At 43.1% G+C, this 23,153-nt stretch overlaps 1 protein-coding gene across 1 annotated transcript in view; it reads left to right on the forward strand.

Moving 5' to 3' along the window:
- BABAM2 (BRISC and BRCA1 A complex member 2) overlaps positions 1 to 23,153 on the forward strand; it is a 409,960-nt gene that overhangs the window by 359,087 nt on the left and 27,720 nt on the right. The window contains exon 11 of the mRNA XM_045978616.1: positions 15,924 to 16,077. Within this exon, the coding sequence (XP_045834572.1) occupies positions 15,924 to 16,077 (154 nt within the window). The remainder of the gene's footprint in view (positions 1 to 15,923; positions 16,078 to 23,153) is intronic.

Below are 23,153 nucleotides of genomic sequence, written 5' to 3' on the forward strand. Positions count from 1 at the left end.
AGGGGGAGAGAGGTACGGAAGGATCCGCACAGGGCCAGCCCCAGCCGCACGGAAAGGTGTGGTGAACACCTTGTCACTGTTCGGACAGGCCCTCAGGGGGGGTCCCGTGGCCAGGGTGCCCGGCGGGCGGTAGCACACACGGGAGTGCGCCAGGAGGCCTGCCGGGAGGCTCCAAGTGGGGCTGCAGACCCACTTCAGACCTGACTGAAGAGACACAGCACCGAGGGAGCGTTCCGAGGCCCGGACAGCGGTGTGACATCGCTGCCGCATCCAAACACACCATGGTTTTCTCCGTTACTCAGTCTGATCTGTGACAGACTGGAGACTAACACAGAACTGGCTCTTCACCTCAGTGAATTTCGGAGGCCCAGCTGTCCAGCACTCCTGCCTCAGCCTGAGCCCTGGAGCAGAAGCCACCCACTCCTTGGATGAGGCCTAGGGGCCTGTCGCCCCACTGTGGGCCTGCAGTCCCAGTGACCAGCACGTCCCGTCTAAATGTATTTCTTGGCCACAGGGTTTGGCCCCTCACGAGCAAAACACAGACAAGAGTAAAAGATGCAGCTAAGTGGCCCAGCTGTCCTGCCCGCGTGGCCCCTGGAGCCACCATGGGCTTCCTCTGCCACGGTCAGGTGAATGGGCTGCAGGGGAGAGAAGATAGAGCCGTCCCTGGACCTGCAGCTTAGCCAGCGGGAAACCTCAGGACGGTTCAGCAGGGAGACACATGAGCAAAGCAAGGCCCTTGATCTCACAACCTACTTCTTACTATCTGCTGCAGAAAACTGGCGCATTAGGAGATGAAAAGAAAACAAAGCTTAAGTAGTAGGTAGTCAGTCTCTCTTCATCTGAACCCCAGACCGTGTGACGCAGCCTCCTGCCCCAGACTCCTCACACTATACCATGAACCTTGGGTTGGCTGACCTTTCCCAGTGATGCACTTTCTAGGGCAGAGTTAGTCTTTCCTTCTTCTTGAAATCCCCTTCCCCTGGCACAGGGGTCAGTCAGGGCAACTCAGAGTCTTGGTAAATCAATGTACAAACTCATAAACTCTTTTTTTATTTGACTGATAATCATCCATTTAGCCCTATTCTCATACCAAGTCATAACTGATTTTTTTAAATCATTAAAATGCCATAGGGCATATCAATGGTAAAAGATGCCTGAACTCTCACGGGCCAGGACCCAGTCCCATGGTCGGAAACACTCATGGTCACTGTCTTTGGGGTTCAGACAAGCGGGGCTCTCTCCTTTTCTTGTAGAAGTCTTAAACTGCCCTGCTGCTTAAACCAAATACATACACATATGCCCACGTGTGTAAATTTAGATAGGGGGTGTGTGTGTGTGGGTGGGTGGGTGTGTTTGCATGTGCACGCTTATGCACGCACACATGTAAGATACGGCACCACCCGGTAAAGCCTTCCTCGAGGCCTGGGATTCCCACACCCCTCCTCCTCTGTTCTCTTTCCACTTCTTGGTGCCCACTCATGTACTCCTCTGCAGATTTCTGTTTAATTTTTCCACGAACTAAGTTCGAGCAATGACTTAGTAAGTTAAACGTTAAGAATGGCTGTTCCATCGTAAGGGCAGCAGGCAGGCCGAATGAGAGGTTGGTTCAGTTCACATCAGGCTCTCTGCTGAGGTGTGACCAGTTTAAGGTACTTTTTATGAAAGCTCTTCGGAACCTCCCTCTCTCTGTTATTCCTGTCTGATTCTTTTCTTCTTCTTAAGTGTTCTATGTATATGAACTTCAACCTTTGTGCTCGAGTCTTGGTCTTTTAACCAGAGCCGACGGCTGTTCCAGACCTTCTTTATAAGGAGAAGCTAGATAGGCCTCATCTGACTTGCCCCCACTAGAATGCAGAAAGTGTACTTTTATCCAGGAGACCTTGGTTAGTCTGTATGGGCTAGAACAGGGGGTACAGTTAAGGCAGTTTAGCTGGCATCAGGTTGTAGGACAGGTAGAAAAGCAATTCCCAGAGGCAGAGGAAGCATATTGAATTACTTCAGGTGTGAATGATTAGTAGTTGCCTCAGACCTAAAATGATGGGCATGACAGGCTTAAGACAAAGTGGATTCAGCTGTGTAGAGTAGGGTTGCTGTTTTTAAAAAAAAAAAATCCCACTTCTGTTTCTCCACCATGGGGGTAGACATGGCCCCCGACCCCCACCAGTCCCCTCCTAATAAGACAGTGCCTGTAGGATGAGCCTGTCCAGAGATGGAAACAGATGTCAGAGGGTCAGGTGACAGAATATTGGCAGAATATGACCCAGCCTGGATGTGAGTGAACAAGGAGCAAGCAGTGGCTTTTCTTTCAGACATGCGGTATGATTCTTCCCCCGTCAACAGTAGAACATTCTAATGGCACCAGAACCACTGGGTTCGGAAACTGAAGACCTAAATCTGAGGTCCAGCACTATTACATAACCATAATTCTCAACAGACTGATTTCTGTCTCTGAGTGTCCGTGTTCTGACCTGTAAATGGGGTAATAGGTCTAGCTTGAAAAGTACACATGAGACAGTATATGGGAAAACAGATTTATGCCATAAAAACTTATGTCCTGGCATTCACCTGACGTCTGGCATTGCGAGACCGAAGGCAGGCGAGCGGTCAGGGAAAGATACAGAGATTTTGAAGTCGTCAGAGGGTATGGATAGATGGGATTTTCTGGGACTTTCTAAAGGAGGAAAGCTGAGGGCCAAGCCTTCAGGGTTAATAAGTCCCTCAGTTGAGCTTTGGGAACGAGGGGCTGTTAAGCAGATGGAGAGAAGACAGTAAAAGGAAAGGAAGTAGCAGATCAATACAATGTTACGGAAACCATGGGAGAACAACAGAAATGAATAACAGTGTCAAATGCCATTAAAACCCCATAGATACAAACATAAAATCCTTTCCCAGTCAAGAGGAAGAAAACAAGAAAATTGAAACATCAAAAATAAAAAGTCTTAGAAGTCTGAGATCATTGTACCCTGGAGCTGAACTTACAGGGTCTGAAAAACAAATGCCTCCTCGTCCTCCAGTTCTGTGGGGACTGCACACCGCCCTCTTGGCCCTCTCTTGTTTGCTTTCTTCCTCAATGGCCAGAGAGCCTGCTTGCCCACAGCAACCCTGGCTGAGATGGCAGATGAGCCAACATGCCCCTGAGGGGAAACTCCTTCTAGAATGTCAGAGACAAGCGGTTAACATAATTGGTAGCACTTGAGGTGCGAAGATCCTAAGACTCCAGATCCAGACGGTCTGCGAGTAGCCCATCTTCTTCATGGCTGCCAGCAAGTTCTTGGGCTTGCCCCAGGGACAGGCCTGCTCCCTAGTGACAAGAGGCAACAGAGAGTCGTGTGGCAGAAAGTACCCAGCATGTTGTAGGTGTCTGATAAATGTTGATTTCCTTCCTGTTTCTTAGCATAAACAAAACCAAAAACTACCACAAAAACAAAGAACTACCCACGTCTAACTGTTGTCTGTCAAGAGATGTTTCAGAGTTAAGGTACCAAAGACCCCAGAGTCTTTCTATAAAAGCATCCAGGTAGCTGCAGCCCCTTGGCTCCTGCCGGGAGATGCGCCAGGTTACAAGTGGCCAGTGTAGTTCACCGGACGTGGGGTCAGGGCCCCTGGAGTCCTCGGGGTGGCCACTCAGACCGCTTGCCCTTCCGTACTGCACACTACTCAGTTACCAAACACACAGATGATTTCCACGGCCCCTTTCTCTACTGTTGTTTAACGAGTGTGGCCTCTGTGTGACAAGACATGGAGATTTTAAAGTAAGTATCTCACCTCTCTGCAGCTCAGCTCTACCCTGTGAGCACACCTGTCAAAACACAGCCGAGAGGAAGGGAGTTGGCTAAAGAGGGGTCACAGAGTCTGTGTATTTTACTCGCAGGGAAACCTCGAGGCCTGGCTCTCCTCCCTTTTAATAGGCAGGCGCGCTAGTTCCCAAGCTTCCAGCAGCTTGAGTGCCCGTAGACAGTCCATAGCATGCAGGTGTACAGATCCAGTAGCCCCAGCTGGGAGGGAGGGGTGGAGGGAACCAAGAGACTGCAGACAGCAGGCGTCAGACAATTCGTATAAAGGCTGGCTTGCTCCTGCCTGGTGTCATGACCGTGTGGCCCACTCTGAGAGTCAATATTTACAATTTTCACTTGGAGCCATTTAGAACGGGATGTGAGAGAAGTAAATGTGAAGTCTACTTCAGAAGGATGTCTGTCAAGATCAGTAAAAAAGAAAAGTTGAGGAGCTTCCAAGAATAGAGCCTCAGTTACTGAATGTGAAAGTGCTTTTCTCAGGTCACTTGGGTCCAGCCTTTGCCTGAAAATTCTCTTCCTCTTCCACATTTGAATGTACAGACCAAGCTGCTCGGTCAGCTCGAGGGCTTGCCTCCACGGGATCACCTCAGCTTACACAGTTTTACTTTTCGGAGTTAGTGAGATAGGAGAATAAGGCCATTTAAAAACATCGTTTCCCGCAGCGATCATACTTTCCTCTCAAACGACATTTCTGATGAGAATTGCTATCAGGGAAGAACACGAATTCATTCCCATTCCCTACTGCACCCCCCCCCGCCCCGTTCTCACAGAAGAAATAATGACCAAGGAGCTGGGTCCCAAATGGTAGCCACCAAACAAAAACATGGAAGTTCGCAAATAGTAATCTTTAAATATAGGAAGACTGATTATATTTCTGGTCTTTTTTTTTTTTTTTTCAAAACATAAAACCACTTACGAATAAATAGCAAAAAAAGAAAAAGCCTTTAACTTACATGAAGCCTCTTTGTGAACAGAGAGAGCAGCTCGGTATCCAAGCACAAAAGGGAACCGTCTGGCCACGTTCTCACCAGGCTTCGTCTGTCTTCAGCTGTTCTCTGTTCCGGGTCAACTTTTGCTGCAAAACTCCGTTTGACCTTAGATGCTCCAGATCTTTTTTTATTTGAAGGAAGAAGATCGTAGAATTCCAAGTGTAGGGTTCCAAAGGACTCCTGAATTTGCCTCAAATAGAAATCTGGGCAGAACGAAGTTAGAAGATTAATTGAAGGAATTTGGCTACTTTTAATCTACGGGTTGCATTTTGTTGGCTGGAAGTCAGGTTGGAAAAAGAAATTACATAGACTCAGGTTTGTTTGTTTGTTTGTTGTAATTGCTTCTAAGAGAAAATGAGTAATCATAGGTCTCATTTATGGATATCTGCTATGTGCCAAGGAGTCTATATATACTCATTATATTGTGTAAAGCACTCAACAGCCTTGCAAGGTAGGTATTATCCCATTTTAAAGATTAGAAAACCTAGACTCAGGGAGTTTAGTAAATTGCCTGTGGTCAGCCACGTGGTAACTGGAGAGTAGGAATCAAGCCCAGATCGGTCAAATTCCAAAGATCATATTCTTCCCAGGGTACCATCCTGTTCTTGATTTCTTTTAGGCTCCAGATACTGTACCACATGCTTTATTTCCAACCCAGAGGTTAGAGATTTTCTTGTTTGATGGATGAGGAGAGAGGCTCAGGGGAAACCAGTTTATATGCCAAAGTTGTACACCCATTAAGTGGAGCCTAGTTCGGCATGCACAGAGCACGTGCTTTCTTGACCTGAACATTCAAGTTCACCTAGATAGCTATTTCCTGCCCATCTCACCAGATGGGACTGAACCTAAAGCCACAAAGAATGCAGTGGCTTCTCTCGGAACATTTCTAGGGAAGATACCCAATACCACCTAATCTAGTGGGTCGATTTTCTGATAATTTCAGCATCCCAGCACAGTATGAATCCGGAGTGGAGAATGCTGGGAAAGTGCAATGCAAATGAAAAATAGACTGGTGGAGGTTTCTTTGGAGCAGAATGACATGGTGTGACCCAGGATCCTAACCCCGTCTTATGAGGAAGCACAGACTCACACTTGAGGGGCATGGTTTCCAAGCACTGTCAGACACTTGACTCAAACTGTGTCCCATTCCAATCTTAAATCCAGTCCCAAATCTCTGGCCCTCCTATGGATTGTCCACAGAGAAAGTCAGAGTTGTTTGAGAGAAAATGGAAGACTCCCGTAAATGGCCAACAGCCCATTATCCTCAGGCTTCTTCCTTAGTGCCTCCCATGACTATGAGGGACGCTCAAGTCTTAAGAGATGTTTTGTAAAGAGGAATCAGTCCCCAGACTGAGGAGTGCACAGCTGCTGTCCTCTAATAATAAATAAAAGTGATTTTTTATTAATGTATAATATATTATTTGCTTCAGGGGTACAGGTCTGTGAATCATCAGGTTTACACACTTCACAGCACTCACTGTAGCCCATACCCTCCCCACTGTCCATAACCCAAACACCCCATCCCTCCTCCCCACCCCCCAGCAGCCCTCAGTTTGTTTCATGAGATTAAGAGTCTATTATAGTTTGTCTCCTTCCCTGGTGCCATGACCCCCTGCCCTGCCTCTCACATTCCTCATATCAGGGAGATCATGTGATAATTGTCTTTCTCTGACTGACTTATTGTGCTCAGCATAATACCCTCTAGTTCCATCCATGTTGTTGCAAATGGAAAGATTTCTTTTGATGGCTGCATAGTATTCCATTATATATATATATACACACACACACACCACATCTTTATCCATTCATCTGTTGATGGACGTCTGGGTTCTTTCCATAGTTTGGCTATTGTGGACATTGCTGCTATAAATATTCGGGTGCATGTGCCCCTTCAGATCACTACATTTATATCTTCAGGGTAAATACCCAGTAGTGCAATTCCTGGGTCATAGGATAGCCCCATTTTGAACCAATAAAAGTGATTCTTGATTTGTGCATTCTACTCTCCATTCTGGAAGATTTATACTATGCTGGGGTTATTTACGTTATAGGAAAACTTCTGACCCTCTGCAGTGAGTGGGATGGGATATTTCCTCTAGGAATGTTCCAGGCTAACACTGCTCATAGAAAAGTGTCCGTATTTCTTTGCTTTATTTTCACATTTCTGTACAGTTTGACATACTCTTCTCTCTTGTGGCTGACCAATACGGTTCCCTCGGCCTGGAATCCCCTCCCCTGCTCCCTCCTCTCCCAGTCAGAATCCTCCTGCTGCACCCACCTGTCAAAACCCCACTTGTCTTTCAAGGTCCTGCCCATCTAATAAGGTTTCTGGAAGCTGTTCTGTTTTGTTTTGTTTTAATTTTTTAGAAAGGGAGAGGGAGAGAGAGAATCTTAAGCAGGCGCCACCCCCAGTGCAGAGCCCAGCGCGGGGCTCAGTCTCACAACTCTGACCTCGGGACCCGAGCCGGATATCCAGAGTTGGATGCTTAACCGACTAACCACCCAGGCACCCCGAAGCTTCTGGAAGGCTTTAGACAGGTTCTCTTTCCACCCCAGACCCCGTGGTGGTTACTACCTCAACTATAAGCCATACCACTGTCTCCCTTCCCGAGGACAGTGAGAGTCAAGTGCATGCTGGCACTGTTCGGAGGGGGACCCAGCTTTGGTCACATGGCCTTCCTAGAGCCAGCTCCTAGTCAGTGCTCCAGGAATGCTCGTCGCATTGGATGCCTGCTGCTGTTTTCTCTAGAATATAAAGCTCATAACTAGATCCCTTAATAAAACAACGTTCGTTTCAGACGTTTTTTTTTTTTTTTCTTCCTAAGGCCATGGTAGTCATCTTTTGCTCTGGAGCAGTCACTGTGTTTGTAAATTTGTACCTGGCAGGATGTTCCAGTTCTTCAAGATGGAATTTTAAACTGACCAGTATCAATCCCTCTACTTGAACTATTTCAAATGCGTCCTTTTCCTTCTGATCATCTACATTTGGTACCTTGTCCACGGATTTTTTTTTTTTTAATTAAAAGCTTAGGGCGCTTTAAAAGACTGCCTAGTTTTTAAGTGCTAACGCCTTGGCGTTTGAATATATTTTCACTTATTTAAGGATTCTTTTCATCAGATTCTTCCCTAATTTAGCCAGATTTCTTTTTTAATCCTCCCAGGCCAGGAGTTTATTTATTGTGACTAAGTTATTTTTTTTTTTGATGACTAAGTTCTTTTAAAGATAGAAGTTAAAACAGTATTAAATGCTATTTATGGTGTTCTCTGTTGCTCGATTCCTTCTGCATCTCATAAAAACATGTTTCCTTTTTTACATGTCTAGTGCAATCAACGTTTCCTCACTTTTATAATCTATGCCAATCCCTGGTTATGTATCAGCCGACTACCGTGTGTGTCCGGCCCAGGCTCACACATGTAGAGGATATAAAATATCAAGTACACTGAACTGTTAGCAGTCCAGCCACGACTGGATTATGTGGCCGTGGAGGATGGAGAAATCACTGAGTGACAGAGCAATCAAGGAAGGCTTCCTGGAAGAAGGTGGGACCTGGACTGTGTCACAGAAGCAAGAGCCGGTTGAGAGATTGAACAAGGAGCTAGGCCTGAGGAAACGCTCTTCTGAATTAAATATATATACTGTTAAGATATGCCACTGAAGAATATACCACAGGGTAGTTATCCAGGCTCCTGTAGCTAGACACTTGACATGTTTCCAGTTTTCGTTACCACAAATAGTGCGACAGTGAACTTTCTCCCATGTGTCCTCTTATGTACATGGGATAGTAGTTTAGGAGTGGAGTCGCTGAGTTCCGCGATACGTATATCTTCCCTTCTGTTGTACGAGAGGTTATAGAAATTTCCATTCTCATCCATGAATGAGAATTCCCACTGCCCTGACAACCCTTGAGCGTTGCTGGGTTTTAAAATTGTTGTCAATCCAGTGGGTATGAAATGGGACGACCTCAAGGTTTGAATTTACAGTTCCCTCACACGCTCCTTCAGTGCAGTAAGCATTTATTAAGAGTCAGTCCCTATGCCGTGTACTCTTCCAAAGACTAGAAATACTAAAATAACTAATCCCTGGCCCTCACCCTTGGGAGCTCACGGTCCGAGTGAGTCCGACCCGGGGAGAAACAGCAGCCTCACTGAATGTGCCTTCTCAAAAATCAGGGGTCTGAGGTAGGCCCAGGCAGCCGCACTGTCAATTCCGTGGTGACGCCAATGCTTACTTCAGCCGAGAACCTGTGATCTCGTGGGAGGAGAAGCCTACTCGATTCAGTCTGGGCTCGTCTCTGTGGGCAGAGTGAGAGAGCCTCACGCTTCACTGGCCGGCGCTATGGCATCCCTTTTATCTTGAGGTTCTTCTTACAGTTTTATGCGAATGTCTCATTGGGTGTTGGGATGATTCATTTATATCTATAAAGTACCTCAAAAGCAGATGCTAAACAAAATATAAGCAGGGACCAGATTTCCCGTAACTCCAACTATCTGGGACAACCGTAAACCTGGAAGGAGACAAACAGAAAGGAGAGGAGGAGGAGGAGATCGTCAGTGAGCAGGGCTGGAGGAAGGCACCCCGGAGCTCACACCCGGGCAGCACCTGCTCGGCACCATCTTCTGGTCTCGGGGAGGACCATCCCCGAGTCGGGGATGTAGCACCCGACTCTTCAGAAGCTGAGACGCCTGTGGAATGAAGGAGACAAAGAGAACGGAAGAGGAACACAGAGAGATGCCATTGAGAGTTGGCCTTGATGAGAAGTGGCAAAGCACAAAGGCGCTGGCTGGAAGAAGGAAACAAATGAAGCAGAGATAGTTTGGCATCAGCGGACAGACAGCAAGTCACTCCTCCTAAGCCCTGGGGACCTCGGTGGGCTGCTCTGAGGGCACGGCACCTCTCACCTGTGCACAGCTTAGGAGGTCTGGCCCTTAGGTAGGAGGCATTGGGAAGGAGCAGGCTAAGTCTTCCTTAACACTTGAGGCCATCATGTAGAAATGCTTTCTTCCATGTGCTTTCTGTCATCCAGAAAAGGCTAAGCTATTTCCAGCATACTCTATATGCTGAGACGGGGAGGTCTGCCCAAAGTTTAGAAAGTGCCATCAAAATAGCTAAAACTTACGTGCTGTGAGTGTTTATGCTGTAGTTAGAAATTTCACATACCAGGAACAGAGGATGAAGCCAGACTGAAAACCAAACAAAGAAGGAAGGGGGGAAGGGGAGGGGAATGCATATGTATTTATGACCTGCTCTGCTTTTGTCCAGTCTTGTCAGCACTGCCGAGAAAAGAATTATCCTCATTTTGTAGATGAGAACATCAGGATTCAGAGAGATGAAATATTTTACCTATGGCCTCACCACTAATAAATGGTGGGGCTAGGAATTAAACCCATTTTTGTCTGACTCCAAAGGCTGTGCTTTTTTCCACCATACCACACTGTCTCCTCCCGTATTAGGATGTTGAGAATTTACAGCAGAATTCAAGGATCGGGCTGAGTTGGGTCATATTAAAACCGCACAGGTAACCTGTCTGTATGAATAAATCTCACAAAATTTAATGAAACTCTGAAGCCAGTTCAACAAAATCTGGTTAATATTTAATCTCCCCTGTCACTTAAATGTGAGACAGGGATGGTAAAGGAGACACCATTAGATTTTCGGTGCCTTGGGTAGGGATACTTCTGAACTGGAAACCTTTCCTTTTATATTTCTTGTAGGAGTGTGCTTTGGATGTGTGGCATTTCCCTTTCTAGTGGTTAGAATCCCTGTGTCTCAAAGGTTTAGCGTGCAGTTAGTAAGACGGTGTTGGTAAGGGATGGTCAGTTAATAAATGGCAGACTTTGCTGGGTGGGTGTGTGCCCACTGCGGGGGTAGCCGGGGAATGAGATGTGAGCAAACTATTCTCAGGGAGAGTTGACCTCGGATGAAGTCATCGTCGGAGGGACCTTTACAGCAAGTCAACATGGGGTTAAAACTCTGCTAACAAGGCTTCGAGGAACTGGAGAGCCTACAGAGGACTGGAAATGGAAACACCGCCATAACCACCATAAAGTGAAGGCATGAGTATCTCTCCTGCTGACCCAAGAATGCAGCAATATAGCGTTTGGAAGGTTTGGAGAAATGAAATAACGGCTGACTTGTGAATAAGGATGAAAATATCCGATGATGTGACTCCCAGGGAAGCAATTATGGTTAACCCCTCATTTGTTTGGCATTTTCGAGTATTGAACTGTCCCACAGAACTGCATTTTCCTGACAACTCAGACTTTCCTATTTATGTGCCTTGAATATTTTCAACCATGCTTGGTGGAAATACTTCTGAAATTGGTTATTCAATTATCCTGTCCTCTTGAACAGAAGCTGCAAGAAATAACATTTCTTCAGATGCTTTTGGCTACAACTCTGAGAAAATCTGATTAAAAGAGGTTTAAGTAATTAGGACTCGCAGTGGTCTCACATAACAAGGAATCCAGAGCTGGGCATTCCAGGGCTGATGAATTCAGTCACTCACTGATGTCAGGCTGACTTTCCCCTCGTGGTCACAAGGTGAGTGCACAGCTCCAAGCCTCAAGGTCTCACATGACAAGATCTAGGCAAGAATGAAATGGGGGCTTCTCCTTATACTTGTCTTTACTCAGAGAGGAAAATATTTCTCAGAAGACCCCTAGCTAACTTCCCTTTGGGTCTTATTGGCAGGACTGAGTCACATTTCCATGCCTTGGTCTTAGAGAAGGCTGAGAGAGTAAACACCCAGCACTTTGGGACTCTGAAGTGGGAGGAGGGCTCTTCCCACAATAAAGGGGGATGGAGGGGCACCTAGGTGGCTCAGTTGGTTAAATGTCTGACTCTCGATTTCGGCTCCAGTCATGATCTCAGGGTCATGAGATCAAGCCCGGCATTGAGCTCTGCACTGGGTGTGGAGCCGGCTTAAGATCTTTCCTCTCTCCCTCTCCCTCTGTCCCTCCTCCCTTCTCTCTGTTTAAAAGAAAGAAAGAAAAGAAAAGGATGGAGACTTGATGGCTGTTAGTAGGGAACCAAGAGTGTCTGCCAGGTTACCAAGATTGGGAGTGAATATCACTTACAATATGCTAATAGCTTGAGGGATGATTGGGCTTTTCATTCTATGCTGAATGGCCCCAGACTGGGATTATTTTTTATTTCCTAAGTCTGGTTTTATTTACTATTCTCTCTCCTTCCTCTGCACCAGACTGCTAGTTATCATGACTTACTGTTCATATACCAACGTTGTCCTAATCTTGCCATAGTTAGATTACTTTTTTCTGGAAAGATCCTGTGACCAAACTTGGGAGAACTGTGCCTCAAGTGCTCTGAGTACCTACCTGACAGCTGTCCTGTGTGTCACCTATGTGATGTGGCATTCCTTTTGGCTGCTCAAGGCCATTTTTCCATCGTGAGGTCTTCGGAGAAGTGACAAACTTCTAGACAGTCTTAGGAATTTAGATACAGCTCTCATGAGTTCGTCTTATGGTGAAAGGATGAGCATTTGGGGACAGTTAAATTTGTTTACTAGAGAAAGCAAAACCGCATCTGTCCTTCCGAATCCCAGCATGGTATAGAGGAGGCAGCAAAGTTTGTCAGTCCATATTCGGCTCCTTCTCAAAGCCGCATGGCTGCCAGTTGCCTACAGAGCAACCATGAGCTCTGGGAATGTGACCCGTGGGACTCATCCCTGCAGTGACTGTCCAGCACGAGGCAAGCCAGAAGGGCCTCGCAATCTCTGCCCTCCACCAGGGCACCAGGGCCCTGGGAGGGCATCCTGTGACGTGCCCGGGTCACACCAAATGGCAAGTGTTGGGCAGGGACTTGTTTCAACAAGTTCTTGAAGAAAGTCGTACTTTGGCAGTGGTCCTTGAAATTATACTGAACAAGGGAGGACCATCCCTTCCGTGGATGGAGAGCTGACCAAAATCCAGTCTCTGTATACAGGAAGAAGGAAATAGGCAGCAGTTGTCAAAACAGCACTGGCGATGAGTAACGGAACCAAATGGAATGATTCTCCTCTGGGAGCGGGTAGGTGGGCTGTGTTTGAAGGAATCCAATGGTTAAAATGTTCCATTTCAATCTGGCTGAAGCTATGAGCCCAATCAGCTTGGAACCCTGGGAGTACCCTCAGAGCGAGTTAGCTGTTTGAAGGCCTCCAAGTCATTATTTCACTTCGCGACAGAAAATCCTGAGTGAGGGGCGCCGGGCTGCCAAGCCTGCGGTTCTTGATCTCAGAGTTGGGTTTGAGCCCCACGTTGGGTGTGGAGATTACTTAAAAATAAAACCTTAAGAGAAGAAAATCACGAGTTAGCTTTATAGGCAAACGTTAAGTGGCAGAAACATTTGGGACTAAGAAAAACAAGCTTTGTATTTTTTAAAAATTCTGACTAATTTGTACCATTCAAAACATTCTTACAAGAAAAATGCGAAATATTTCTCATAAACATTTTAGTTATTAACTCTCTCATATACAGAGCATTTTTAAAGAACCTATCCTCTTACTGACTGCTGACTGATACAGATAGGATACGGTTTAGTTAAGTTGAATAAGATATTTATATTGTTTGAATTTTATTTTCTCATATGTAGATTATGGATTTTATTTCTCAAGTACTCTGACCACTCCTGCTTTGCTGATCATCCAGCTACTGTGCTCAGATTTTAATATTGGCTTCAACTATACTTTTTTAGAAAAAGCTCCATGGAGAAAGAATCATGCAATCAATGTTTTTCTGGGATCGCGGTACATATCAGCATGTAGCTGGCTGGCAGTTTTTTTCCCTTTAATCAGAACAATTCACTTGCCTGAGTAAATAAATCTACATTCACATTTTGAATGGTTTCTGATCTTAATTGGGCAATTAGGGGGTCAAAGTGGATGGTTCAGAACTAGGTGGGAAAATCAGTTTTCAGCATGTCAAAATACCAGCAACTCACTTTCTACAAAACAAAATAACAGGAACAAGAAAATATAATCTGTTCCAAACCCCAGAAGAAGCTGGTAGCTTGACAATCCTGGAGACCGCGGTATTCTCTGTATTACTTTGATACTAAATGTGACTGTACTTACTTTAAATTGGTTAATTATTGCCACTGAATTCTATTATTCAAAATGACTGCATTTTTGAAGGGAAACTTACATGCTAAATGCTTTTCCCCAGTGCTGTTGATGACTGCTCTGGGGGTTAATGTGAATCTTGTTTTATATTTGGAAACTTAACATGTAATATAAACCAATTGAAGTCAAATTAAACTGTATGTGAATGGGCATTTTTTCTAAAATTAGTCAGAGGAGATGCGGTGAGTAATCAGAAATGATATAAACTTAATTTTAGAAAGCAATATTTGTTCAGAATGACTGAAGATCTCACAAATCATGCTTTGCAATGTAAAGGGACTCAAAAGGGTTTTCCGAATTGGATTATTTCTAATTAAAGTCTGTCTGTTTTTCATATTTTGTATTGTTCCTGCCTGTTACTGCATCTCTGCTTTGGCACAAAGAGGCACGTGCTGAAACTGCACTGAGGCACGTGGAAAATGTGACTTATGAGTGGACATTCACAGTCTTGCCACTTTCTTGGGGTTGGGCTGATTCATACGCAGAAACCCCCTGCAGCCCTGAGTCAGAGTCAGAGACACTCAGGGACCTAAGAGGGCCTGCCACCGGCCATTTTTTCTGTTTCTTGTTTTTTGGGATTTTTTTTTAAAGTTTGCTACAAACTTGGCTTTTCCTTCCTGAAATCGTTTTGGATGCGTAGAGGGCCTGGCCCAAGTCAGATGTCACCCTACACTGGCACGGTGACAGTCCACAGCCAGCTAGCATGTATTTTCATGTATCTGCTTCATGTAGCCAAAAAGATGAATCCAGTACATTCTTCACAGTAGAGATTTTCGCTTCCTAAACTGTAATGGTAACACAGCGACTGTGTTGTGAGCAGGTTGTACTGTATCGTGAAGAGCAGGAGGCAATGGGGCCCAGGAGAAGGAGCTGAGGGTTTGCACTGTGGGTCTAGATTTGAACCCTGCCTCCACCTAGCTAGGGCCCAGGCAAGTCAATCAACCCCTCGGTGTCTCAAGTTTGCTCGTCTGTTAAATGCACGTGGTAAAAGTAATGTCTGCCTCACGGAATCACAAGTCTCAAATTAGATAAAATGCGTAAAAGTACTCTGGAAAGCTAGGAAATTCTAGACACAGTTTTTTTTTCTCATTATTATATTTTCCCAAGTTCATGGGCCTGTTCTTTGCCCTGGAAATGATAACATCCACACAACTATACATGATATGCCTTGAGGAATGTGCTATTGAAACAGTCTGTGTTTATAATGTCAGTTTGCCTCAAACTAAAAAGGAGGAGTCATTTTATTCTTAAAAATTGAGTGAAAGGACCCCAAAATGAACAGATACGAGCACGTAATACGTGCTAGGACCCGGCACTGGAACCAGGCTGTCCTCTCACAGCAGACCTAATGCAGTGCTCAGATGAGTCCCTGTTCCGTTCCACTAAGGAGCCCCCACTGGTTTAGGAACTATATGTGGTAACACATCTGGAGAAGCTTCAAAGTGCTGAGTATCCGAATTCACTGCTTGATTGGGAGTAAAGTGGTAACTTTATTTTTGCTGGTGGTCCCGTGGCTGTATCCTATAAAGTAGAGAGATTATCACCTGCTTTCTTGCCCCCATTCCAAATCCCTTCTTTAAGGACAGCCTCCACCCAGCTCACCCCATCCCCATCCACTGCTGGATGAGGAAGGTACTGCCCAACATTTGAAGCATTTATGATTGAATAGAGACTTAAAACAGATAATCAGCTAACTTGTCCACGGAATCCCGGACAAGGTAAGTGCCGTGGGAGGAGTCCACATGGCTGGGAGTGCCCGGCTTCTGAGAACAGGGCATAGCTGGGCACACTTCGTGCCTCATATTGGTTAAATTTATTTATGTGTGATTTTCGTGTGTGTACCTAGATTATAAACTCTTTGAAGGCAGGGAAGCCACCTGGGTATTTCTTGTTCCCTCTCTCCATACCTTTTACCTAAGCCTCAGATGGTTTCTGTGGTTCAGATAGAGTCTGTACCCAACATCCAGGTTTAACCCATACATTTAAGCCTGATCTTGTTTTCTTTTCTTTTGTCTTTGCAGTCGACCTGCCCCTGTTTTTCCCTCGAGACCAGCCGACACTCACATTCCAGTCCGTCTATCACTTTACCAACAGTGGACAGCTTTATTCCCAGGCCCAGAAGAATTATCCGTACAGCCCCAGATGGGATGGAAATGAGATGGCCAAAAGAGCAAAGTAAGTGACTCCCCTGCTGTTTCCTACACAGAAGAGCATTTCCCTTATCTAGACCAGGGGTTGGCAAGCTACTGCCCGCAGGCTAAATCCTGTCCTGTGCCTGTTTCTGTAAATAAAGTTTTATTGAAACACAGCCATGCCCATTTCTTTACTTTATTATATGGCTGCTTTCATGCTACCATGGCAGAGTGAGAAATTGCAGCAGATCACACGTGGCCTGCAGAGCCAGAAATATTTGCTGTTTGGCCCTTTACAGAAAAAGTTTGCCAACCCCTTATCTAGACTCATTAGGTAGGTTGTTTGTTGTGTTTTTGTTTTTTTAAATAGGTCGCAAAGTTTATCTGAAATCTACCGGTCTATTTAGATTAGAGAAGAAGTGCTAGAAGAATTAGAGTTGTGGATAAATGGTGTCGATGATGAACGGGTTGGAAGCTACTTTTGTATTTGTTTTTTTAAAAAATAGGAAGTTTCAGCTGACAGTAAGCAAATAGAATTTAGGCTTAGTGGTCAGTTACATGGGTCCAGTACCGAGTTTTCATGTGGAACTGTAATGTCTCTGAAGGAAAAAACATTATATACCTCATTGCATCTCTGCCGCCATTGCCCAGAATTATTCCTCATCTGAATAAATGGCTACACAAATAGCTTGGAACTGGTAGAATCCCTATGGACGTAGGCTGGGAATCTGATAGAGGTTGAAGTCAGCTAGAGTTTGGAGCGTAGAGATTTAAGTACTGCCCATGAACCTATCTGTGGAAAGTGTTCACAAGTCCTGTGGGATAGGTAAATGTACAAGTATGTTGGTTGTTGGTGTTCTATGGTGTTTTATGTTTAGTATCTGGAACACCAGTCTTCATGAACCATGACCTCCCAGATTGAAGCCACAGTGGACCAAAATCATGGTTTCCAAAAATAAGTCGTGGTTAGAGTGGCCGGTGGTTATTACTTTATCTCTCTGAACAACCATCCAGTCACCGCTGTGATCCTGTCCCTGAAGGATGATGAGATCCACAGAATCACAGGTGTGAAGGATATTTATTAAACATCCTCTTCATTCAGTCACTCACTGTTTATTGAGCATCTACCATGGTCCAGGCAATGGGCTCCATGCTGGGGAAACCGTGATAAACACACTGGAGGTTGTCCATGTCTTCCTGGAATTTATAGCCCAGCAGGAGAGATCAAAGCCTTTATCATACCAGACTTCTGATGGTGTTAAGTACTAACAAAACCTGGCCTGCCAGACCTAGAATGCTCTCGATTAGCAGGACTTTTGGCTCTTGTCTCCCCATCCCTGAGACTTCTTTCCCTCCCAGGGGGACCCCTGGCATCTCCTGTATGCCCTGTAGGTACAAAACCTTCACTTAATCAGAACTGGGGCTCTGTTCAACAATGACAGGGCCGCTTTCCGCAGGAACACAGACCTTCTCGCGTTCATATGTGGAATCCAGAAGTGTTATCTGAGACGTCGGTGTGCCCTTTCTGCCTGCATTTCCCCTTTTTATCCATGAGGTCCGAGTCTGAAATTCTATTTAAGGGAAACGACAGACATATGCAAACATACCTAATAACAATGATTAAGACTTAGATATCTTGAAACAGACTTGAAAAAGAGGGGGATTCAAAAATAAGTTTTATGTTTGAGGTATTGCAGTTGTTTAATTTTCTGGGCTTTCCCTGTGTATATACAAGATCTGCCCTTAGAAGATGGGCTGTTATTTGTGGTATGTGCTATGGAGTCTGAACCAGACATGTCCTTGTGGTTTCCATAGCAAAACTCCCTGTGTGTGTGTGTGTGTGTGTGTTTCTTAACTAGACATTTTAGCATGTATGAATTGAGTCTTCAAGGAGTTGCAGACCACAAGCCTGTGATTTCAGTGCAGGACTATTGTAAGTGAAGCCTGTTTATCTTAACAGATTGGTTCAGAGTTTCAGGAGACATTTGCTTTATGTTAACACCAGTCTAAAGAAAACATCTGAAGGAACGTTAAAAAAAATCTGCTTTTACTGTAGGGAAGATGGATTCGTTTTAAATGTAATAAAAGAAAAAGCCAGCCGCTCATACTAGGAAGAAGAAGTAGTTTAAAAGCTCTCTTCTTATATTGAACTGAGTAACTTCCCTGGGCTGTGTTAGAAAGCCAGGTAATGGGTAAACACAATCCGGGAGCTGTCCTGCAGGACAGGCTTGAGATTGGTGGAGAGGACTGGAGAGAAAGGACAGAAAGAGAGAAAGGTCAACTGCAGCATTCCTTACACGCCCTGTTTCTTTGTCCTGTGAAAATATTGTATGTGCACAGTGCGTAAAAGGCTATAATTCACTTGGAGAGCTCTGCCCGTGACATAAACACTCTCATGGTTTATGAACAGCACAGAGCCCTTCGAGTGGAGTCAGCTGTTTATTCCCTCCTCTAAAGCAAAATTCTAAACATATGAACTCAGGAAGGACACTTTCTGGCACTGACCCGAGCTTTTCCTAGGACGTGTGCTTCTTGTTCATGGCTGTCCAGTGAATTCTGTTCGCACAAGTGAAATGCCCTCTGCTGGGTGAGCACAGGCTTTGGGGTCACAGATGTCCATGCCCGGCTGCTATCACGAGTTCTAATCAGATAGGCGCTGTGGACTTGGGCAGGGCTCTTAACCTTTCTGAACTTGATCCCATAAAACAAGACTGTACTCCTCCCTTTGGATGGGCTTGATATGAAGGGTCAGTGAATGGACATATAAAAGACTCGTGTGTTTAGCTTCTGCTTTGTCCCATAGTGTCTTTGCTCACTCCTTCTTCCCTCCCTCTCTCTGCCCCTTCAGATCTTCAGCATTCTTCCTTAGGGTTTCCTCCATCCGTGCTAACATGCAGGCAGCTTCTTTCCGTCTTCCTAGTCTCAGTTGACTGTTGGTCACGTACACATCTTCTTTAGCTTTCAAAAGTGTTATGTACCTATAAACCCATTGTAAATTGAAAATATAATTTATAAGCTGAAAATGCATTTATTACACCTAACCTACCCAACACCATAGCTTAGCGTAGCACGACCCGAATGCACGAAGGACACTTAACTTTAGCCACAGTTGGGCAGAATCATCGAACATAAAGCTTACTTCATAATACAGTGTTGAGTAGCTCACCTAATTTACTAAAAAGTGTACATGGTTGTACGAGGACAGAACGGTTGTAAGCGTGTCAGCTGTTCACCTTCGCGATGGCGTGGCAGACTGGGCAGCGGCAGCGAGCTGAATCCTGCCATGTTCGCTAGCCCGGGAAGAGATCAGAATTAAAAATTCGAAAGTATGTTTCTGCTGACTGTGTGTCGCTTTTTCATCATCGTGAAGTCAACAAATTAAGTGGCACCATTGAAAGTCAAGGACCAGGGGTGCTGCTTTGAAATCTCTTTTGTATTATTCTTTTTCACATCTTTATCTTGTTTCATTTCATTAATCAAATTGCGAGTTCTTTGAAGGTGGGGGTTTGCATAGCTATCTGTTAAAGATATTTATTGCAGTGTATTCACATACGATAAAGTGGACAGGTTTCAGTATATCTTTTGCTGGAGTTCTGACAGACTTACCTTCTCGCCCTTTCCAGTTAGTCTCCCCATCTCCAGGACAGACCCTGTCACATGTCATAGTTTTTCCTTTTCTAGATACATCTTATAAATGAAATAATACAGATTGTACGCTTTTGTGTCTTTTGTAGTCAACATAATTATTCTAGATTTATCTGTTATGGTATTCCTTTTTTTGCTGCTGAGGGATTTCCATTGTAGGAATATACCATAATTTATTAATGCACTCATCTGCGTATATATATTTAGTTGTTTCCATTTTGGGGACTTTATGAAATGAGCTGCTAAAAACGTTCTTATATGCGCCTTTTTATAGACATACAGTTTCAATTCTGTGAGTAAATAACTGGGAAGGGGAGTATGTGTATGATTAACTTTACAAGAAACTGACAAATTTTTTCTGAAGTCTTTAGACCAGCTTACACCCCCAGTGGTAATATACCGGGTTCCATTCATTCCATATCCTCTCTGCCACTTGGTATCGTCTTTTAATTTTAGCTGTTCTAGAGGGGAAGAAATGAGATGTCGTTGTGTTTTTTAATCTTAATTTCTTGATGATTAATGACGTTGATCATCTTTTCATGTGCTTGTTCGTATATCTTCTTTTCAAAAGTGCCTGTTCAAATTTTGCCTATTTTTAACTAGGCTGTTGGTTTTTTATCATTGAGTTTTAAGAGTTATTTATATATTTGTCAGATTTATGCATTACAAGTATTTTCTCCCAATCTGTGGCTTGCCTTTTCATTTTCTTAACAGTATCTTTTGGTGGGCAGAAAATTTTTATTTTTAATGAAATTTTTTTTTTTTTTAGTGTTTTCTTTTTATGTTAATACTTTCTGGACCCTCACGCTTATTTGCCTACCACAAGATCATGAAGAGATTCTTCTGTGTTTGTTTTACAAGCTTTCATTTTGGTTTGACGTTTAGGTCTCTGATCCATCTCAAATTAATTGTTGTGTGTGGTATGAGATGGATGCTGCAGTTAATTGTTTTTACATATATCCAGGTATTCCAACAACATGTGTTGAAAAGTTTTTCTTGGGGCGCCTGGGTCGCTTAGTGGGCTGAAGCCTCTGCTTTCGGCTCGGGTCGTGATCTCAGGGTCCTGGGATCGAGCCCCACATCAGGCTCTCTGCTCAGTGGAGAGCTTGCTTCCCTTCCTCTCTCTCGCCTGCCTTTCTGCCTACTTGTGATCTCTGTCTGTCAAATAAATAAATAAATAATCTTTAAAAAAAAAAAAAAAAGCTTTTCTTTCTCTGTTGAATTACCTTCACGCTCTTGTCAAAAGAAATTGACTATATATGACTCAGTGTATTTCTGGATGCTCTGTTGTGTTTCATTGGTCTGTTTTTCTGTTGGTATCCTAATACCAATATTTCTTAAAATCAGGAAATGTAAATTCCTCAACTCTGTTCTTTTTGAAGATTGTTTTGCCTGTTCTGGGTCCTTTGCATTTCCATATAAATTTTAGAATTAATTTGCCAATTCCAACTCCAACTTCCCCTCAAAAAAAAAAAAAAAAATGCCCACTGAAATTTTGGTTGGGATGGTGTTAAATCTATAGATCAACAAGAGGGAAAATTGACATTTTAACAATATTGAATCTTTGACTCAATAAACAAGAGTTTTCATTTAGGTCTTTAATTTCTTTAAGAAGTATTTTGACATTTCATTGTAGAAGTCTTGCATTTTTTAAGTGGTTTTGTTTTATTGTAAATGATAGTTTCTTAGGTTTTATTTTCGACTTGTTGCTGGTATATAGGTATACAAACGATTTTTCTGTATTGACCAAGTGTCCTGTGACATTGCCTAAGTTCATGATTGCTACTAAATTCTAGTAGTTTTTTTGTAGTTTTCTTAAGCGTTTTTTTTTTTTTTTACATAATCATATCATCTGTTAACAGCTTTACTTTTTTATTTCCATCTTTATTATTTTTGTGGTTTTAAATTTCTTTTTCTTACCTACTTGGACTGGCTTGAACCTCCAGTACAATGTTGTGCACAGTGATAAGAGGAGACATCTGGCCATATGTGTTCCCATTAAGGCTGAGGTTAGCAGTAGGTTTTACATAGATGACTCTACCACATTGAAGAAGTTCTCTTATATTCCTACTTCGCTAAGAGTTTTTATCATGAAGGAGTGTTGAATTCTGTAGAATGCTTTTTCTGTATCTATTGGCCCAATCCTATGGTTTTGCTTTATTCTATTAAAATGGTGAATTATGTGAATTAGTTTGTGAATATTGGACCAACTTTGCATTCCAGGGATCAATAAACCTTCTCAGTCATGATGTCTGTCCTTTTTTATATTACTAGATTTGATTTGCTAATGTTGTGTTAAGATCTTTGTATTTTCACATTTATTTTAATGAGTGATGTTGGTCTAGAAATTTGTGTTGTCCTTTCAGATTTTGATAAATGCACCATGCGGGCTTCCTAAAATAAACTGGAAAATTTTCCTTCCACCTCTGTTTTCTGAAAGAGTTTATGTAGGTTTAGCAGTAGTTTTTTTTTTTTTTTTTAATGTTCAATAAAGTTTTATTTATGGAAAGAAACTCAAAGAAATATTTACTAAATGTAGGGATATTCATCATTTTTTCTTGTGTTAGTTTTAGCAAGTTGTGTTTTTTAAGCAAGTTATCCAGTCTAAGTTGTTGAATTGACTGGTGTGAGATTTTTTATAATACTCCCTCATTTTCCTTTTAATATTTGTGGGCTATAGTGATAGAACTTCTTTATTCTTTATAGTGAAAGTTTCTGTGTTTTTTTTTTTTTTTTTTTCTCTCCCCTTTTCTTAAAACAGTCTAGCTAGGGGTATATCAGTTTTACTTATCTTTTCCAAAGAAATTTATTTTATTAATTTATGCTTTTATCTTTATTATTTCCTTCCTTCTAGTTTTCAGTTTAATTTGTTCTTTTTCAGACTGGAAGCTTACATCATTGATTTTAATCCCTTCTACTATAAGCCTTTAAACTACAGATTTCTCTCTTAAGGTATGCATTAACTGCATCCCACAAATTTTGATGCATTTTTTGTTACTTTGTTAGAAATATTTCTGATTTCTCTAGTGAATTCTTTCTGAACCATGCATTATTTATAATTGTGCTGCTTGAATTTCAAGTGTTTGGGGATTTTTCTAGACATCTTACTGATTTCTAATTTAATTCCGTTTTCCTTAGAGATTGTAATCTGTATGATTTTAAGCCTTTGAAATCTGTTGAGATTTGTACTGTGGCCCAATATATGGCCTATCTTTGTAGATAGTCCATGTGAACTTCAAAGAATGTGTGTCCTGCATTTTTGAATTATGGTATTATATGTATGATATTAATTAAGTCAAACTACTTCTTACTGTTATTTAAAACTTCTATATCCTTACTGTTATTTTTTGTGTTTATTATTATATCAGTTTTTGAAAGGAGGTGTTAAACTTTCCATCTGTGGTTTATTTCTCCTTTTTGTCCTGTCCATTCTTGCTTTTTGGATTTGGAGGCTTGTTACTTAGGTACATACAT

The sequence above is a fragment of the Meles meles genome, chromosome 15, assembly GCF_922984935.1.
Source record: "Meles meles chromosome 15, mMelMel3.1 paternal haplotype, whole genome shotgun sequence".
NCBI lineage: Eukaryota > Metazoa > Chordata > Mammalia > Carnivora > Mustelidae > Meles > Meles meles.